Here is an 18,019-nt window from a genome sequence, read left to right as displayed (position 1 = left end):
AAAATACTGCCTGTTGCATAAATCTGCCTTTTTGTTCCTGGCCAATTTTCTAAACAATATTGTAAAACGTTTTGCGTGAATTTTCAACTAACACATAATCCAGATTTCCCATGAATTATATCCAGTTGTGCAGCAGACTGATGTTGTGTAGTTAGCTGTCTAACTGCCCGTCTCATCTCTGAGGCGTTAATGTGTTACATTGGAAGTGTGCACAGTTAATATTCCTTATTTACGTTTATATATTCCATCAAATCAATTCCGTCTCCCACCATCTTTGGTTAGAATTGTTCACACTAAGTAGGGAAGCTGTGTTTTAGTTCAAAAAGGCTTTCAGTTGGGAGTGACCGAGTGGAAACATTTCAGACAGCCTAAACGTAGGGCTGCTCGATTATGGCAAAAATCATAATCTCGATTATTTGGGTCAATAATTGATATCACGATTATTAAAAACGATTATTCATTTACTTTGAAAACATTTATTGAAAAAAAATTGTTTTTAACAGTTGATTTCCCTGAAATTAAGTATAATTCAACTGAAAAACCAATACATTTATTTTTTTTTAATTTAGATTATGTTGTTTTCAAAATCGTAATTGCGATTTAAAATACAATTTAATTAAGCAGCCCTACCTAAAAGTCTAAAAGCCCTTGTATTTTTCAAAAGTGCGTCATGTTTTTTAGCTATTGTAGTGGCTGAGTTTAGCTTCAACCTGCATACTGGTTAGACAGAAAAACCAATAGCTTTGTGGTTTACTGAAAGGGAAGGCAAACAAACAATAAGGATCAGAGGTCTCTCTAACAATCCTGTTCCCATGCTTTGTTTGCTTTGCCAGCCCTCTCTTACTTAACCTCTTGTTTTTTGTTTTGTTCAGTCGCTCTCTCTTTCCTTTTTAATTATTTTCTAATTCTCCCTACTCCAGGCATGGGCCGATGCGTTCAGGAGCAGTCCAGACCTCACAGGCGTGGTCCAGGTCTATGAGGAGCTAAAGAGGAAAGGCATTGAGTTCCCGCTGTCAGAGCTGGAGACCCTGTCCCCGATACACACCCCTCAGAGGGTAGGAGGCATCACACTAAGATCTGTGCCGACGTTTCTGTGCAAAGTCCAAGAAAGTGAAGATAATCTTCCCCGAGGCATTTTATCACATGTATTATCTCTTACTTCCTAGTTGGTATCTGCTCCAGAGGGAGACTCCACCCTCCATAAGTTCAGCTCCCCTCCTCAGCCCCCCCCACAGGTCGTCCCGCCGGCCTACATCGCCCCTCAGGTCCCAGTCCTTCAAGCCGCTGGTTCCATCAATCCCACACCTGAACAGGTAATATATGATACCTTGCTTTTTATCTTGTTATTGTTCATTTGTAAATTCAACTTGTATATTTTCTGCTTTCTTGTTAATGTCTTGTCTTTTAATTTTCATTGTACAATGTCTTTTTATGCTGCTGCAACACAAACATTTCCCAAATTTGGATCAATAAAGTACTAACTTAACTTATCTTATGAGGAATCACCCAATGGCAGCTTGCAGTGTCCTCTAAAATAAAAGGAATCATTTTAGGTATCTACTTTTGTGCAATGCAAGAAAATAAAAGTTTTTCTCCACCTGTCCAACCTGACCAATCGAAACGATGAAATACTAAAGAGTTTGAATGCACTGCTGCAAAGTGACATTGCCCTCAGCCGACCTCTTTGGATCAGTGTTGCTAGGCTAAGCTTGTGTTTGTATTAATAATAGAAAGTGGAAGTTTAGACAACAGTGAACCCATTGCCTTTTAGGAAACCATTTCAACTGTTTATTCACTACTTAGTTAGTACTTTAAGCTAACTATTGAACTGTTCATTCATACATTTAGGTTTACTCTTTTCTCTGTTAATCTATCAATTTTAGCTTACTTTACGAAACACATTTTAGCTTTAACTATTTAAACTTTTTATTTGGGACTTTTCACCGTCTATTACTAATCATTTCTCACTCACAAGTTTAAATACACTCTTAATGGTAAATGGACTGTACTTATATAGCGCTTTATCCAGTCTTTAAGAACCCTCAAAGCGCTTTACATACTACATGTCATTCACCCATTCACACCCATTCATACAGAGCAGTGTACCTTACTCTAGGACCTAACATTCACACACATTCACACACCGTTGGCCATCGGGAGCAACTCAGGGTTAAGTATCTTGCCCAAGGATACATCGACATGTTGACTGCATGGGCTGGGATCGAACCCACAACCTTCTGGTTGAAAGACGACCACACTCCCTCACAGCCACAGTCGCCCTAATCGCAACACATGGTCTTTTTTTCAGTTAAATCAGACTTGTGTTGGTCCGATTATGTAAGTTAAGACTTGTAAGCCTTTCTTGCTTTTAATCGAGATCCTTAGCACACTTTATTCAAAGCAAAATCTACATTATAAGTTGAATTAAGATGAGTTATTAGTTACGCTTTCAATGATACTTCTGGTTTGGATTCCCTGTCTTAATGCAATACTGTTCATTTGATCTCTTAAACACCCGTTGCCTCTTTCACACAGATCTGCCGGCTGCGCAGTGAGCTGGACGTTGTGCGTGGAAACACTAAAGTGATGTCGGAGATGTTGACAGAGATGGTCCCGGGCCAGGAGGACGCTTCAGACTACGAGTTATTACAGGCAAGGAAACACTCGTGTGTGGGTCTCCCTGTCCGTGTGTGCGTTCTAAATTGTGCTTGAGCAAACCTATGGGATAAGATTAGTCAGACACACACAAAGCATTATGAAAATACTAATCTGAAACGACTATGCCTTTGTGTGTTTAGGAGCTGAACAGGACCTGTAGATCCATGCAGCAGAGGATAATGGAGCTCATCTCTTGTGTTTCCAATGAGTCAGTGACTGAAGAGCTGCTGCATGTCAACGATGACCTCAACAACATTTTCCTACGCTACGAAAGGTTAGAAAACAATCCAATCCAGGTGCAACTTTTGGAGAAAATACGTATGCACATTGAAACTCATCTTTACCCTGATATCGTATGTGTACTCACATTTGGGAAGGTATATTTTTAGAGAGGTCTTTGTAATTTATTTTGCCTTTTCTTTGCCTCAGGTATGAGAGGTTTAGATCTGGAAGGTCCTCGGCTCAGAGCGCCAACAACGGGGTGAGTCAGCGTTAGTAACTCAGTGGTTAATAACACCCGATGGTTGCATCACTAAAATACCGCGGTGTCTGAGTCCTCCGAACAGTCCTTTGTCTATTCTGTGCTTTTGTTTCCTCTCCCTCTGATGTTGGCATCTTTCAGTGTCAGTAATGTGGACGTGCATGTTACATTACCAGGGCAGGCTTTACAATCTGTCTGTTACCTACCGATTTAACACATCTACATGTCTGATTAAATGGAAACCACTCAAAGACATTTAGTTTCTTAATAAAATACAAACACATCTTTTTGGTATTCATTTTGATCTTCCACTGTTTTTTCTACAACACAGTCGGAGCAGGCCGTTTAAGTTCTGTCCTGTAGGGGGAAACCTTGACTGTGGGAATACATTAGTCAATGCAAAGAAAAGTTATCGCTCTTTGGGAAGTCCTGAAGTAGAGCTGGTTGTTTTTTTAAAGATCCACTCATGTTGGAGCCAGAGTAAAGGCAATCAGCAGTCCTGTCACAGCTTAGGAGCGCGGTGTGCCCCACAAGGGTTCTTTAAGATTTAGGACAAAAGACCAAGACCTCTTGAAAGCCCAGTCTCAGAATCACTTTCACATTTCACCAGATTAAGTTTAGGCTACTCTATTGATATTTTTAATGGTAATACACGATTTGTAGAATTTAGATTTCAGTGGTGGCTGCGTAGAAAGGTTTTAGACTGCTATATTTCACTTAACTTTTAAAGTGCAAAAGTCTACAGCATTCAATAAGTAAAAGATGGATGTCATATATTTTTCGATTTTCATGTAGAGATATATTCTGCTTGAATCCATACACACACACACACACACACACACACACGCACACACACACACACACAGAGCACACACAGGGTTTCCAGTTCATCAGCCATGCTATAGCTTCCATAGTGTCCATACCATTACATTGTGTCCCTGCACAGCATGCTAATGGTATTCACTGTCTCTTCCTGTGTGTTCTTATGTTCTCCTGTGGCTAGCTGAGACAGGCAAGNTCTTCACAAGGTTTTCACACACTGTTGCTGGTATTTTGGCCCATTCCTCCATGCAGATCTCCTCTAGAGCAGGTTGCCCAGCGACAGCCCCAAAACATCACTGCTCTAGAGGAGATCTGCATGGAGGAATGGGCCAAAATACCAGCAACAGTGTGTGAAAACCTTGTGAAGACTTACAGAAAACGTTTGACCTCTGTCATTGCTAACAAAGGGTATATAACAAAGTATTGAGTTGAACTTTTGTTATTGACCAAATACTTATTTTCCACCATAATTTGCAAATAAAGTCTTTAAAAATCAGACAATGTGATTTTTCTTGATTTTTTTTTCTCATTTTGTCTCTCATAGTTGAGGTATAGCTAGGATGAAAATTACAGGCATCTCTCATCTTTTTAAGTGGGAGAACTTGCACAATTGTTGGCTGACTAAATACTTTTTTGCCCCAATGTAGCTCATTGACTTGATGACCTTTGCTCTTTATATTCGTTAGCGTTTAACCAAGTGGTTTGAATCTGGGGTTGACCTTGAATTTAGACATTTAGTCCACTATCAGTCATAAGTGAACTTGTTGGTTTCATCAACAAATCTGTAAAACTGAAACATGAGCAAAAGCACCGCTCTAAATATTGTGTTTACCAGAGATGTGCTCATTAGTTTCTTAGAAACAGTCATTTTGAATGAGAAAAAGCAAGAAATAACACCAGTTTGATTCCTATTATCTGTAAGAACAAACTGTACAGTATTCCCAGACAGGCAACAGAGAGATAATAAACGTATTGAACCCACTGAGTGCTGGTTTTGGAGCAGTAGAAAGCGCCCTGCTGGCTCGGTCTCTATTACCTGTCTGAGTGGGGGCAGCTGTATAAGAGGCTGTTAAGGATATGACTTCCCTCATCAATCTGATTTGCACTTCTGGGATGAAGATGGAGCAGAAAGCCGGTGTTATCATTACCTGGAGGGTAATCTGACGACAACCAACGCCCAGGTGTCCATGTGATTTAAGGTTCTGTCCTTCTCACAACCTATAGGCCATATGCGTGTGTATGAGCACAGAGACACAGCCGCCCAGCTGAGCACACACACACTGGATGCTTTATCGTCGCTCCTCATGTTTCTCTCAGGGTTTATAAAGCAGTAGGTAAAGCATCAGGGCCTATAACTTGATGTAAATGGAGAAGGTGTTTACAGCTACAGAGAGACAAAAGAAAGGAGCGAGAGGAAACTTAAGCTGTACTGCTGGCAGAGTTACACAGATTCTTTGAACAAAGGATTCCTTTTTATCGTTTTATTGTGCAGTTTGACTGTTTGTATATGTTACTGTCTTCCTCTGTGTCACATGAGTGAATACCGACATTCTTTTAAGATCTTTCTTTTGATATTAAAGCTGTTTAAGTGCAATTCTTCATGTTTTATGTAATGTCATAGATCAAACTTGAAGAAAGACCATTTTATGTTCCTTATGTTGAGAGGTCACACAACCCTGCCTCCCAGAAACAACATTTATATAATACTAAACTTACAAAATGCAGGCTATGTATCACATACAGTATGTGGTTAGGTTGGGGCCACAAAACGTATTTGCAAAGGTTAGAAAATGATGGTGTTTTTATTAAAATATTAAAAAAGTGAACATTGTTTCATTCAGTCAGTCTTGACCTATTTCTATTATTTAATCGAAATCACAATGTGTCTCTCACCTTAACGAAGCGCTGACTGTCTCAGCATCACCCTAACCATCACCATCAGCATAAGCAGCTGTTTAAACCACAGTAAGGATAAACAAAATATGAGAAAAAAACACTTAGTGACAGATTAATATATTTAATTACGGTAAATGTTTAAATTAAAGGCATATCGGACGGCAAAAAAGGAAAACAGAACAAGCTTATAGGTAAATGTGGGTTTGCGTGTGTTTGATTGAACAATGTACAACTTTTGGGTGGACAGTCCTGCGTTTCTCTGGGCGGAGCCCCCTGTGTTGGCAGCCCCACTCTGTCACTGGACTTTCTCAATTCAAATTAAAGTTTTTTCAAACGGGGCTTAAGTCAGACCTAACGTGACCAAAGCACCTTCACTTGAATTGAGCAAAACTACTGTTGCCAAAACATTTTGAGATTACTTTTCATTTCTTGGATTGTATTTCTATTTTTTTCAAAGTTTCTGGCATTTATGAAGGGTGCAAATAAAACGTTCTCTCCACAGGCCAAATGGATAGTGAATGGCAGCCTCTCAATAGATAACTATTGTTACATAATTCTGGTAAATGGTGCCAGTGTTGTGCCCTGATTGTATGTCATTAAAACTTGCAAGCTTGACTTGTTTCCTTCCAATTTAATACATTTTACACAATGGCCTATTCCGATTTAAAGGGTGCACAAATCTCACACTGTCTCTATCTCTTTCCCTTTCTCACCGAGGGTCTCTTCTCTCCCCCTCTCTCATCGCGCGCACACCATCCTCTGTCACGGAAACACACACTCTGCTGTAATATAATGCTGTAGTTTGATCCAGACCTCCCATTCATTTGTTTAGCGAAAGGTCTATGAAGTTGATATATGTTTACATATTTGTTCACCCCTCCACTCTTTTCCAGTAACTATGGCCGCCGGCTTGACTTGTATATGTACAGTGTGTGTGTGCGTGTGTGTGTGTGTGTGTTTGTACGTGCTCTCCCTATTGCTAAATTACACAAATCTTTCCACCCTGGGGCCTGAGAACTGGTCTTATGTGACCTGATGATTTTATTGCAGCAACAGTCTCTCTCTCTCTCTCTCTCTCTCTCTCTCTCTCTCTCTCTCTCTCGTGTACACACACACACACACACACACACACACACACACACACACACACACACACACACACACACACACACTTACACACACTTTCCCAGTCTGTGTCTGTCTCTCACTTCCCCCTCTAAATTTTTGTTCCCCCCTCCACATCTGTTAATCTGCTCAGGGAATAGCAGCAGACGCAGTTTTCCAAACCTCTGTGCATTTACGTGTCATGCAATTCATCATTGGTAAGTCTTGGAAGAGCACAAGTTCTGAGAAAGTCAGACTCCAACCCAGAAACGGACCCTGAACTCAGATCAGATTATGGCTCTTCCAGTAGCCCGGAGCTAGAAATAGCTTGACAGTAGGTTAGAGGTTGAGGTGGTCAACTTGCCCCCAGAAGGAGCAAACAGTGTCTGCATCTTCAAACAATCCTTGAGTGTCTTTTTTACTCTCAATCAAAGCCAAGACCAAGAAAGAAGTGTGCAATTAAAGAAGAGCGGCAGGAGGAGATAAAATTACTTGGATTAAGGTTTCGCAAAAGATTCAAGAACCACCTTCTTGTCATATTGCGAAGTGTCCCTCCTTGATGAAAACAAATCATAAATATTAAGACAACACCTCCGTCTCACATTTAATTGAGCACATCCCATCAGCTTGACTGTGTGTCCCTCACTGTGAGCGCTTCACTGACTGTGTTGTGTTTTACTGAACAATGTGGCTAGCCACTATGTGAGCGAAAATGACTCCTTGCAAGAATAGAAAGACCAAATCCAAGCTGCTGCCTGTGTTACTAAAGGCCTTTCCATGGCTAACCCCTCAGCCTGCTATAATTTCAGACATCAGAAAAAGATATTCTGGAAGTATTTGATTTATTATTTTACTCTTACTGCGATTCCACCCACTGAAACCGAGTTGTGGTTGCCGTTACTGACATAATGAAGTATTAGGTCAGACCTAATGAAGTATTAGGTCAGTAAAAGCAACCAGTGAAATTTAACTCAGAGCAGTTATGTAATCTTGAGAGATCGTTCCTTGGTTTTATTACTGGATATTTGAGGACTTAGGTGTAAGTAAGTGGCATGACTTTTTCTGAAGGTTAAAAGTAAATCATGCATGAGCTACGGCTGCTCTTTACCAGTAATGTGTTTGTTTGTACAGGGCAGTCTGCAAAGCCATTAAAGCCCGACCCCTGTTTTTAGACCTCGTCATGCCCTCTGGTCTTTGTATCTTCATCATGGTTCATCTCTGATTGATTGTGACAGGGAACAATAACGGGAACACAGAGAAAGGGAATTCTCTCTGGCTATGTGTCAGTCCATATTAGCTCAAACCAGCGCCACCCAAAAATCTGTGCACTGATTGCCAGTCCACTAGAGAAGATGATATTAAAATGTGTGCTGTCAGCCACCCTTAGTAATGCTTTATTAATGCTAAATAGACCCATAATTAACTATTATTAAGAGCAATATTTGGGTTACGGTTTGGCAGGGCCAGACAATTTTTCACCTTCATAAAAAAAACTAATGCCTCTAACATTCAACATCAATTCTGCAGTCACAAGTATGAATTCAATCACAAAGGGTCATGAGTTTCTAACTTTCAAAATCGGAGTACTTTTTGAGTTAAGATGCATTGAGTTTAACTACTGTAATACTTTTAATTGCTCCAGATGCTCAGCAGCTCTTTTGCAAAGGTCAAAGGGTTAATTGGAATGGTCTTCCTGATGAATTATAGTGTGTCAGTGAAGTGGTGCCAAATGAAAAATACATTTGTCAGGTTTATTTAAGATTTATAGTAATAACCATTTAATGAACAATAAGGAAAGAAAGAGACTTCTGCACATTAATATGCACTGTAAATAAGAGTAATTGCTTTTTGCCTGGGAAAGCAGTTGAGTAACAATCCCATAGAAAGAGAAATTGTAATTTATTGCTCTGGAAAAAAAAAAAAAGCCTCTGCATGCGCCTGCAGGAAACAGGTGGGACTGGTGAGATTCAAGTGAGAAGAATTATGTTCGTTGGAACCAAAACATTATGAGAAAATAGCATTTTAAATGGCATTTCAACATGGCAGACAGGACCAGTGGGTAAATTCATCAGTTCCCAAGTTGTTAAATGTTTGAACAGATCCATTACATTTGATTATATCATTAATGGGATACAAAGCTGGAGGGATTCCTACGATTTAAAAATGGCTCATACAGGTTATGCATGGTGTGTTTTTAATAACAATCACGATCAACAAGTCAATCAAACAACATTACTGTCAAAAACGTCACTTAAATGTCATCTAAAGGTAAGATGGCTCTGAGTGGGCAAACAGAACAGGGATTTAGGATCGTTCTCCTGCCTTTGAGAAAAATCAACTGTACATCAAGCCATGTAAAGACTTATTTTCCCCTCCCTCTTCATTTTTTGTTCCATTAGGGCTTTATACTGTTAAAGAGTACCAAAACAAACAGAGACGGAGCAGAGGGAATGAAAGACTGCAGTGTTTCTGGTCCTGACTTCACATGTGATTCCTTGACGCTGGCTGGAGTGACAGGTGAATTGATAGTTGAGTATCATTTTTTTTAAATGGCTGCATGCCATTTTCTATTATTGCCAGAGAAAAAGGGCTCGTATTAAACTTTCTGGCAATAGTCATAGAGACTTTGGGCAGATATATACAGGATCACAGACAAACATAGACAAAAAGCGTCTAAATCACAAGGAAATGAAACGATACCCTATTATATAAGTATTTCCACCAATGGAGATACACGTGAATTGTTGCCCCAGTTAGTGAAACAATCACTATATGACAAGTGAAATAACAGACCAAATCTGCTATTAATGTAAAAGAAATCCCATAAAAACCTGTTGCATAACACATGTTCTTTTCCAGTATATTCTTTGATGTCCCATAAATAATTTGAACCTGTTAGAGATGAGAACTTCCAGTGAATGGCAGAGTGCTCATGGCTTGTTTCCATCACAGTTCTTCTCTTCCTCACAGGTCTCCTCCTCCTCCTTCTCTTCTTCTTCCATCCATTCTAATACTGTAGATGCACCGCAAAAAAAAAAAATAGGCCATTGCTGCTGGCTGGCCAAAATAAGAAAAGCTTGGCTCAACTTCTTTGTTCATTCACTTTCCATTGCAAATCCAGCAGGCATTCTCTCAGCTCTCCTTTTCCCTGACCACAGCTATGGCTTTGGATACAGCAGCAAGTCTGTCCTTTCTCCTTTTGTGTTTGAAGATAATGTTCACTGTTTGAAGGGAAGGGAACTCAAGGCAAAGTCAAGGTAAAATCCAGCCTGAAGGGACTTTTCAACCGTTCAGTAGAGCACAATCTTTATTTGTGACTATAAACTATATCATCCGAAGTCTAAAGGCATGAAAGCTGCTTTACTGACAATGTAGAGACTAAAGCTGTTTGAAATACTTGCTCGAACTCTGAAGCAGAGAATATATCACAAAATGAGTCTTGTTCATCCATTATCCAGGAAGCAGCTCCCTTTAGGATTATGTTGTCCACCCTCAAAAATCTAGAAGAAAATATTTGACGTTTTAATTTGAAAGATTTAGACAACTATCAATGCCAAATGAGGTAACCAATGGTGATCGAGCCCTTGCATTTGCAGTATTAGAATCTGGGTTTTATGGCTACATTGCTGGGGAAAATAATTACTGGCAATTCCTGTAAGTGATCAAAAAAAAATACCACTACATTTCATAGGTGCGGCCAGAAGAAACAAAAAGATGTTTGTTATTCTGACTTGAGAAAAATGAAATTCTTAAATTGCAAGATTGCATTTGTTTTGGAGTTCTTAAGATAAAAATATCCACTTATTATCACCTCCCAAAAAGAAAGGAAAGAAGTGATGACCTCAAGTTTTTAGGAATATCTGCATCCTGTGTGACCTCCAGTGGTGTTCAGATCTAAGCCATGATGCCACAGGGTCAGTTTAAGTATTTGTCACAGCTAAGAGTCCAAAAGTCAACGAGCATGGGTTTCTTTCGTCAGTTCCTGGTCAAATCCTGCCACACTACCTCGCCTTTCAGGTCTTCTCAGCTACACTTGCAAGACTTGACGATCATGTTGGAAAGCTGCTCCACTTTGGGGGTCCGTCCAGAGTAGTAGAGTATTGTGAGGGGCTCCAGGTCCTGAGGGACACAGCATGGGGAGGCCGATGCCTCGGGGTTTAGAGTGTTGTACAGGCTCAGCATCTATTGTAAAGACCACAGGAGAGATTGCATTATATGAACTATCTCATGAGTAATGGAGTCTTCATAATATGTTGGCTAGTTAAACTCAACCCTCAATATCTGTAAATACTGAGATACATCACTGCGAATTCATCAAGAAGACTTAAAGGGGACCTATCATGCAAAATGCACTTTTGTACGTCTTTTATACATGAATATGTGTCCCCGGTGTTCCAAGGAACTCACCAAGTGTCAGAAAACACAACCCTCTCTATTTTCCTCCATACCCGAATCTCTTAAAAAGGAGCTGCAACGGATCTGATACAGACTTGAACACTTCTATGACGTCACAAAAGTGGCGCTACGGCTATTGGGCCAACTCCACCAATCAGGAGGAGACAGCCACGGACATTGCCGTTCGAAAGCGCTGGAGACGCTGTAGTACATATGCCAGGCCTGTAGATGGTGCTGTTCTCACATAATCAGCCCATGCAAAGACTGTTAAATTGAGCGAAATGAGGAATAGCTAAAATGCATGATATGTTTGTTATTTTGAAAAATAAAAAGTATAAATATGCATATAGGTATGGTCCTACACTATATTATTCAAATATAGCATGATAGGTCCACTTTAATAATGACCAAATAAACAATTTAGCACATTTTAATATCAATTATTTTTAACATTTTCTGGGAGATTGCGTCTTCAAACTGCAGTCTACTTGTCTAAAAGTGCTTGTTTGAAATATAGGAACTATTTTTTTAGTCCCCACAATACCTATATTGTAGATGGAGGCAGATAAATTAGAACTATCTGCATGGTTATTCATAGCTATAATGAAATGTTTCCTATTTACTTCATCCCATATCGATGTTTCATACCGAGCTGTGTGTTGTATCTGAGCTCCTCAGGTATGGGCAGGGCCCGGAGCAGTAGTTGGCATCGTAACCACTCGGCTCATGGATCCACTTCCAGTCCAAGTCACGCCGGAAATCAATGTAGAGCTTACGTACACAGCAGTTCTCCTCCGTGTTTCTTTGAAAAGGTTGCACAATAATAGCGTAGTTAGTCACCAAATGGTGCTCATCATATCTTCTTGGCTATTTGTATGGGCTACCAGTTACAGTATGTCTCAGCCTATATAGCAGCATATATTTGGGATATAAAGTGTTTAAGTTAAAAAATCATTATCACAAGCTATTCCTATAAACAATTTCACAGGAAGTTACATAAACTGGCTTCAGACTAAATTCTCACTATTGCTTAAAATGATGTACTTATCCTTACGAGAAACAGTAGTTTGTGTCCAGCGCTCTCTTGCGTCGGCGTGTGGTCTGAGTTTCCAGGCGGTGGGGGGGGATCATCATGAGGATAAGGTGAGGCAGGTACCGGTCCTTTTTCTTCTTCAGGTGATCCAGATCCAAGCGACTCTGCTCGTCATCTCCATCCACGCCTTAATTATAGATATCATGTACTTAAAATAACACATGTACTGTAGGGGCTTTTTTTCTTTCGTAATTTCCCTGAATCCGAGCATACAATTTTGCGAAAATTATTGGCTATAAAGCTGTCATTCTTTTACACAATGTAGAAATGAAAACATTGAGAAAAAAACTGCCTTTTTTCCAATATATTTTCATTGCAAGTTTATTCTAAAGCCACTGAGGGGAAAGTTGACCAAGGCAACAACATAAAGACAATCATCAACCTTACCTCTAATTATACCATACTGTACCAAGCTCCCCAAAGTGAGAAAAATACAAATGATCTGGGATTGTGTACCAGAATAAGTGCATATTAAAAAAAAAAAAGACTAAAGAAAAAAAAAACGTGTCAATTGTAAGGCTAAGGACCACATACATATCCATTGCTTCTTTAGGATGGTATGATGGCAAGAACACATTAACATTTACAGACATTGGATCAAAAGACAGACAAACACAACGCATACAAATAATTACATGAACAGTTGTTCAAGCTCACCTTTGAACTTCACCTCCAGCACCTCGTTCTCATTGTCAATTATGTCACCATTTGGGTTGAAGGTGTGGCAGGGACAGTGCACACTGATTTCCAAACCAAGATTGCTTCCTGATGGCAAACAAAGGAAAGTCAAGTCTCCCTTTTTAAAACTCAAAACCCACAATTCAAAACATGGGTTAGTAATTAGGATTACTGATAGCTTTAAGAAACAACACATGACAGTGACCTCAGTCTCACCTCTGTTTGTCAACCACTCCCGCACGGTTTCAGTCACATCGAAGGAGACCCACTCTGGAGTTCCTTTGGTCAGCACGTTCTTGGCTGCAATGTACCGTTGTTTCCTAATGTGTTCGTTTGGCCTCACGATCTGTAAAGCAATTATAATAATATATTAACTTTGCTTTTCGGTAGATGCAAACATCAGCCTGCTAATACGCTCATAATTATTATGCTATCATACTGTGTGCATGTTGGAACCTGACCGACAGAAAATACATCCCTTAAGGTAAGAACTTGGATAATGAGGCCATTTTTTAAATCAAGAATATATAGAGCTTTTTTGCGATGCATAATAAGGGTTTGTAGATAAATTGTTTGGTTGTCTCAGACAGAGCTTGATTGATATATCCCTTACTCAACTGCTAGCTTTGTTGCACCTGTTTGGGCGGGACAGGCTAAACCCTTATCCTTCTGATTGGTTAATGGAATCAGGTGACCATATACTCCACCCACCTTCAACCTAGCAGAGGACTGATTAGCAAAAATAATTCAAAACACCCAGGAGATAAGCTGAGCTTTTAAATCTGGCAGGTTTTTTCCTGCTTGCGCACAGACTGCCTGACTTACATGTTAGCATGTTTGGAAGCCACTGCCTACGTACACATTCTGCAGAAAAAAGCGTCACTAGCATTGAATTGGAGTCATGTTTGTATCCACCTGATGAATGTAAGTCCAATGTTCAGTCTTCTTTTTGCTCTGTTTGTCTTTCCTTGGGGGAGAATACTGTATCTGGCTCTTTAGCTTACTAGAAACTTTCTTCTCGAGCTAGCAAACTAAATGCTAGCCTTGTCTCTGTTCCATGTTGTTTCTTTGCCAGGTAGGGCATTGTCAGTTTTCCAAAGCTTGTTTGCTAAACAAATAGCTGCCAAACAGCTATATTTAATCATACAGTAAATTTCACATAAGAACAGACGATTAGTTAAAAGCATTACAAAATCACATTACAAAAAAAGATCATAGATATCATAATGGTGGTTGTTCTGTGTGTTTTCTGAAATGTGATTTAGTATTTAGCTTGGTCCAAACATTGCTGTTAAAGTTAATGTTGGCAGTTGCCTTTGGCATAATTCTGTGTTTGGCATTATCTTGACATCACTCCTGACCAGAGTGTCTGTAAGTTGTGCCTGGTTGTGTTTTATCTCAGTATTTTTCTTTGAATTGGCTACTTAATGCCGGGGATATTACTACTAAAGAACAGGGACGTGACAACATTGAATACAACTTGTAGAGTGTATCATTGTATCACTCAGCAGACCAGGGCCTTTTTTTAACAGCTTAATTAACGTTTCAAACGGTTTTGTGGTTTGATGGTAAAGACCTCTACATAACCAAAATGAGAACTGTATTAGATCTGGGCAGCCAGCGCTGAGTTAAGAGTACCCCTGTCTCGGTTCTACTAACATTGTGCAGGCCTGTTGAGCATTTTGGCTTTTGGTCTCATTATAGTTGGCTCTGTTTGTTTATAAAGGCCTGCAATCGTGGTTAACAACTAACCAGCTTACGTAATATATGTAACAGACAAAATATCAACTAGTTAGTAACAAAGATCCCATTTCAGGAAAAATAGATTTTGAAGCTCCTTGTTGCCTGTACTGAGCTTGGCCTTTTATCTTGGTAGAAGGACAAGGAAACGGTACCTTTACGCACCTGGTAGAGCTCGATCCGCTGTTCGTTCCTCTTGGAGCTTGAGTTTGGCACCCTCAGAGCTCGAAACTCCGCTCTGAAGAGGTTGGTAGAGTTCCTTTCCATGGCAGAGACGTTGAAGCGGAAAACCTTAGAGGTGATGCCTTTTGGGCAGTAAAGAAGATCGTCTGGAACAAAGAGAACAAATTATAAGGTGTGTGTGAGAGATCAGGCTTGTAAATTCTCGTCAAGGCATGTGCAATAAAAAGCAGTTGATGTCCTAAATACAGACCCCAAATGCTATATGACCTCTGGACAGCATAATCACATATTTGCGTTATGAGTAACAGCTTGAATGAAAAGTTTTCATGTAGGAGAAAAGCATAGCAGACATTTTGAGAGGCAGATTTGACAAAAACATTCACAATGGATTAGAGTGTTCCAGTAAACTGTAACAGTGAGCCAGCATGCACTAAACTAGAACCCTGAAACCTAAGCAATTCAGCCATCCTTCATTTTTTGGTTTAAATATGTAATTTCTCCTCCATACAATAATTACTTATACTTAGTGTGCCACCATATGTGCCACCAATGTGCCACCATAAAACAAAAAGTTGTATTATTAATCTGCCAGCTATTTTCTCTATTAAATTACTTTTTCATTTTGTCTATTATATATTATTATATGTCAGAAATTAGTATGCCTTTCCAAATGTACTAAAGCCTGGGATGAAATAAATTATTTTCATCAACGCCCCAAAGCCGAAACATATCAATAGCAAACATACATAGCAACATAGAGCATTTCTCAAAATTAAGGAGCTCAAATTTGAACAATTATTTGGCTATTTTTTGATCGGCTTATTTAGTAATTCACCACTAGTTATAGCTTAATTTAATAACTCTCACTGTTAAAGCCTTTCTCCATCCACAACGCACAATTGAAGAACACTTAAGTGGCTGAGTAATGTTTTTGGCAATGGTTGGTTTATTCCCTTCTTGACTTGATCAAATTGCTTCAGAAATAAGCCAGTCTTTGGTATGAAAATAATGACATGAATTCTCAATTAAAAATGTAATGTATCAAGGATGTATATACTCCTTCACACCTATGATATTGGGACTCTTTAATGGTTGGCACAAAGTTTATCAGCCCACAATGCATGCCTGCCTTATCAAAATTCCTCAGCGTTTCTCTTAAACATTTTGCCTATTTTTGGTGGAAATATAAATGTTGTAATTGAAAAAGCTATATTTTTAACTTCACGTCCCTGCGTATCAAAAACCCTGCTATCCTCTGGGCCACTGACAACTTGTTGGCCCCAAACCCCTTTCTGACCATGATGACTTCTCCACAACCCAACCTCCGTCATTGACATATGCCAGATTCTGTATGCGTGCCATGCTATAAAAGGAAATCTTTCCGATGATTGCAGTCCAGCTTCTCAATGTAGTAATTTGCCAGCCTTCCAACAGCTTTCTGCTTCATTTGCACCTGTCACGGATTTATGTTGGTCCACAGAACTGCCTCAGATCCACTACAGGTCAACAGTTTACGATTAAAAACCATCAAAAGTGAGTGTGTGTTAGCCCACAATAACAAAGGGAAAGAGACTGATGTCACTGGCTCAAAGTCAAACTTTATCCCACAGAGCTATAGACTTCAGGTCCTGTCATATACCACAAGGGACAACAAACTAAATTGTCTGTGTCTTTATAACACTTCCAGACTACTGTTTCTACCGGATCTTAAAGGAAAAGTTCAAAACGTTCTTGTGGGGTTAGAGGAGAACATTGATAGCACTAATGTCTGTAGAATAAATATAAAGCTAGAACCATCAGCCTGTTAGCATAAGCTCAGTGCAAAGAATAACCCTTGACCTAACCCTAAACCAGTGCTTCTCAAAGTGTGGTCCGCGGACCACTGGTGGTCCGTGAGCGCCCCCTAGTGGTTCGTGAGTATATTGGTAACATTTCACATTTGAAATAAATAAATACATTTAAGTTTTCCGCACTCTCGCGGGAATATCTCCGCAATGGAGCGAGCTTAAGTTTCAGATTTCGATTGCATGATATAAGCCCAGTGCAAATCAGCTTCATCCACAACAATGTTGGCCACTTAGTTTGTACCTTTTCAGAAAGGAGCGATAGTAGTTTGGTTCTAGAAGAAACGATGTGATTTTGGATGTGGGAGTTTAGGTGGTTCCGCGAGTATGGTATTTGTGATGAAAAAGTTTGAGAAACACTGCCCTAAAACCCATCAGACCATGTTAGATTATGATGCGGGAGCCAAGAATGGGAAGGAGAAAGAGTGTTGGTGTGAGAAGGAGCTGTGATCAAGATAGAATCATCGCATGTATTATCTAACATGGGTTGAGGAACAATAAAAGAGTGCCGATATGATATGTAAAGGACCAGATATTCCTTCGTCAGCATAAATAGTTGATCAATCATCTTGGACCAATAGTGTCATTATTATATTGTCACTGTGACAATAAGCTTAATAACGTAAATGAAGTAGGTATTATTGATCACAGTCAAAATTCACACATAATCAAAAACAGTCATATTAATCCACATGATATTTCCCAAGCTCAAACCATGAGAATATTGAGAACAATGATATCTGAACATAGAGAGAGAAGAGAAGGAGAGGAGAGAGAAGAAGAGAGAAGAGAGACGAGAGAGAGAGAAGAGAAGAGAGAGAGAGAAGACACCGCAAAAGAAGAGAGAGAGAGAAGAGAGAGAGAGAGAGAGAACAGAGAGGAGAGGCAAGGAGGGCACAGCAAGAGAGAGAGAGCTAAGAGGAGAGAGAGAGAGAAGAAGAGAGAGGAGAAGAGAGGATAGAGAAGAGAGCACGCAAGAGAGAGAAGAGAGAGAGAGAGAGAAGAGAGAGAAGAGAGAGGAGAGAGGAGCACCAAGAGAGAGAGAGCAGAGAAGAGAGAGAGAGAGAGAGAGAGAAGAGAGAGATGAGAGAGAGATGAGAGAGAGAGAGAGAGAGAGAGAGAGAG

General features: G+C 39.8%; 1 protein-coding gene across 1 annotated transcript in view; it reads right to left on the bottom strand.

Annotated features, from left to right (window-relative positions):
• Positions 1 to 9,138: 9,138 nt before the first annotated feature.
• LOC104964434 (transforming growth factor beta-3-like) overlaps positions 9,139 to 18,019 on the bottom strand; it is a 17,057-nt gene continuing 8,176 nt past the window's right edge. Inside the window, exons 2-7 of the mRNA XM_010793215.1 lie at positions 15,033 to 15,196; positions 13,344 to 13,473; positions 13,107 to 13,214; positions 12,411 to 12,576; positions 12,005 to 12,158; positions 9,139 to 11,143 (exon numbers count right to left, since the gene is read on the bottom strand). Of these exons, the coding sequence (XP_010791517.1) occupies positions 10,985 to 11,143; positions 12,005 to 12,158; positions 12,411 to 12,576; positions 13,107 to 13,214; positions 13,344 to 13,473; positions 15,033 to 15,196 (881 nt within the window). The 3' untranslated portion in view covers positions 9,139 to 10,984. The remainder of the gene's footprint in view (positions 11,144 to 12,004; positions 12,159 to 12,410; positions 12,577 to 13,106; positions 13,215 to 13,343; positions 13,474 to 15,032; positions 15,197 to 18,019) is intronic.

Source organism: Notothenia coriiceps, unplaced genomic scaffold (assembly GCF_000735185.1).
Source record: "Notothenia coriiceps isolate Sejong01 unplaced genomic scaffold, NC01 NC01_scaffold00037244, whole genome shotgun sequence".
Taxonomy (NCBI): domain Eukaryota; kingdom Metazoa; phylum Chordata; class Actinopteri; order Perciformes; family Nototheniidae; genus Notothenia; species Notothenia coriiceps.
This window is presented reverse-complemented; position numbering and strand designations above follow the sequence as displayed.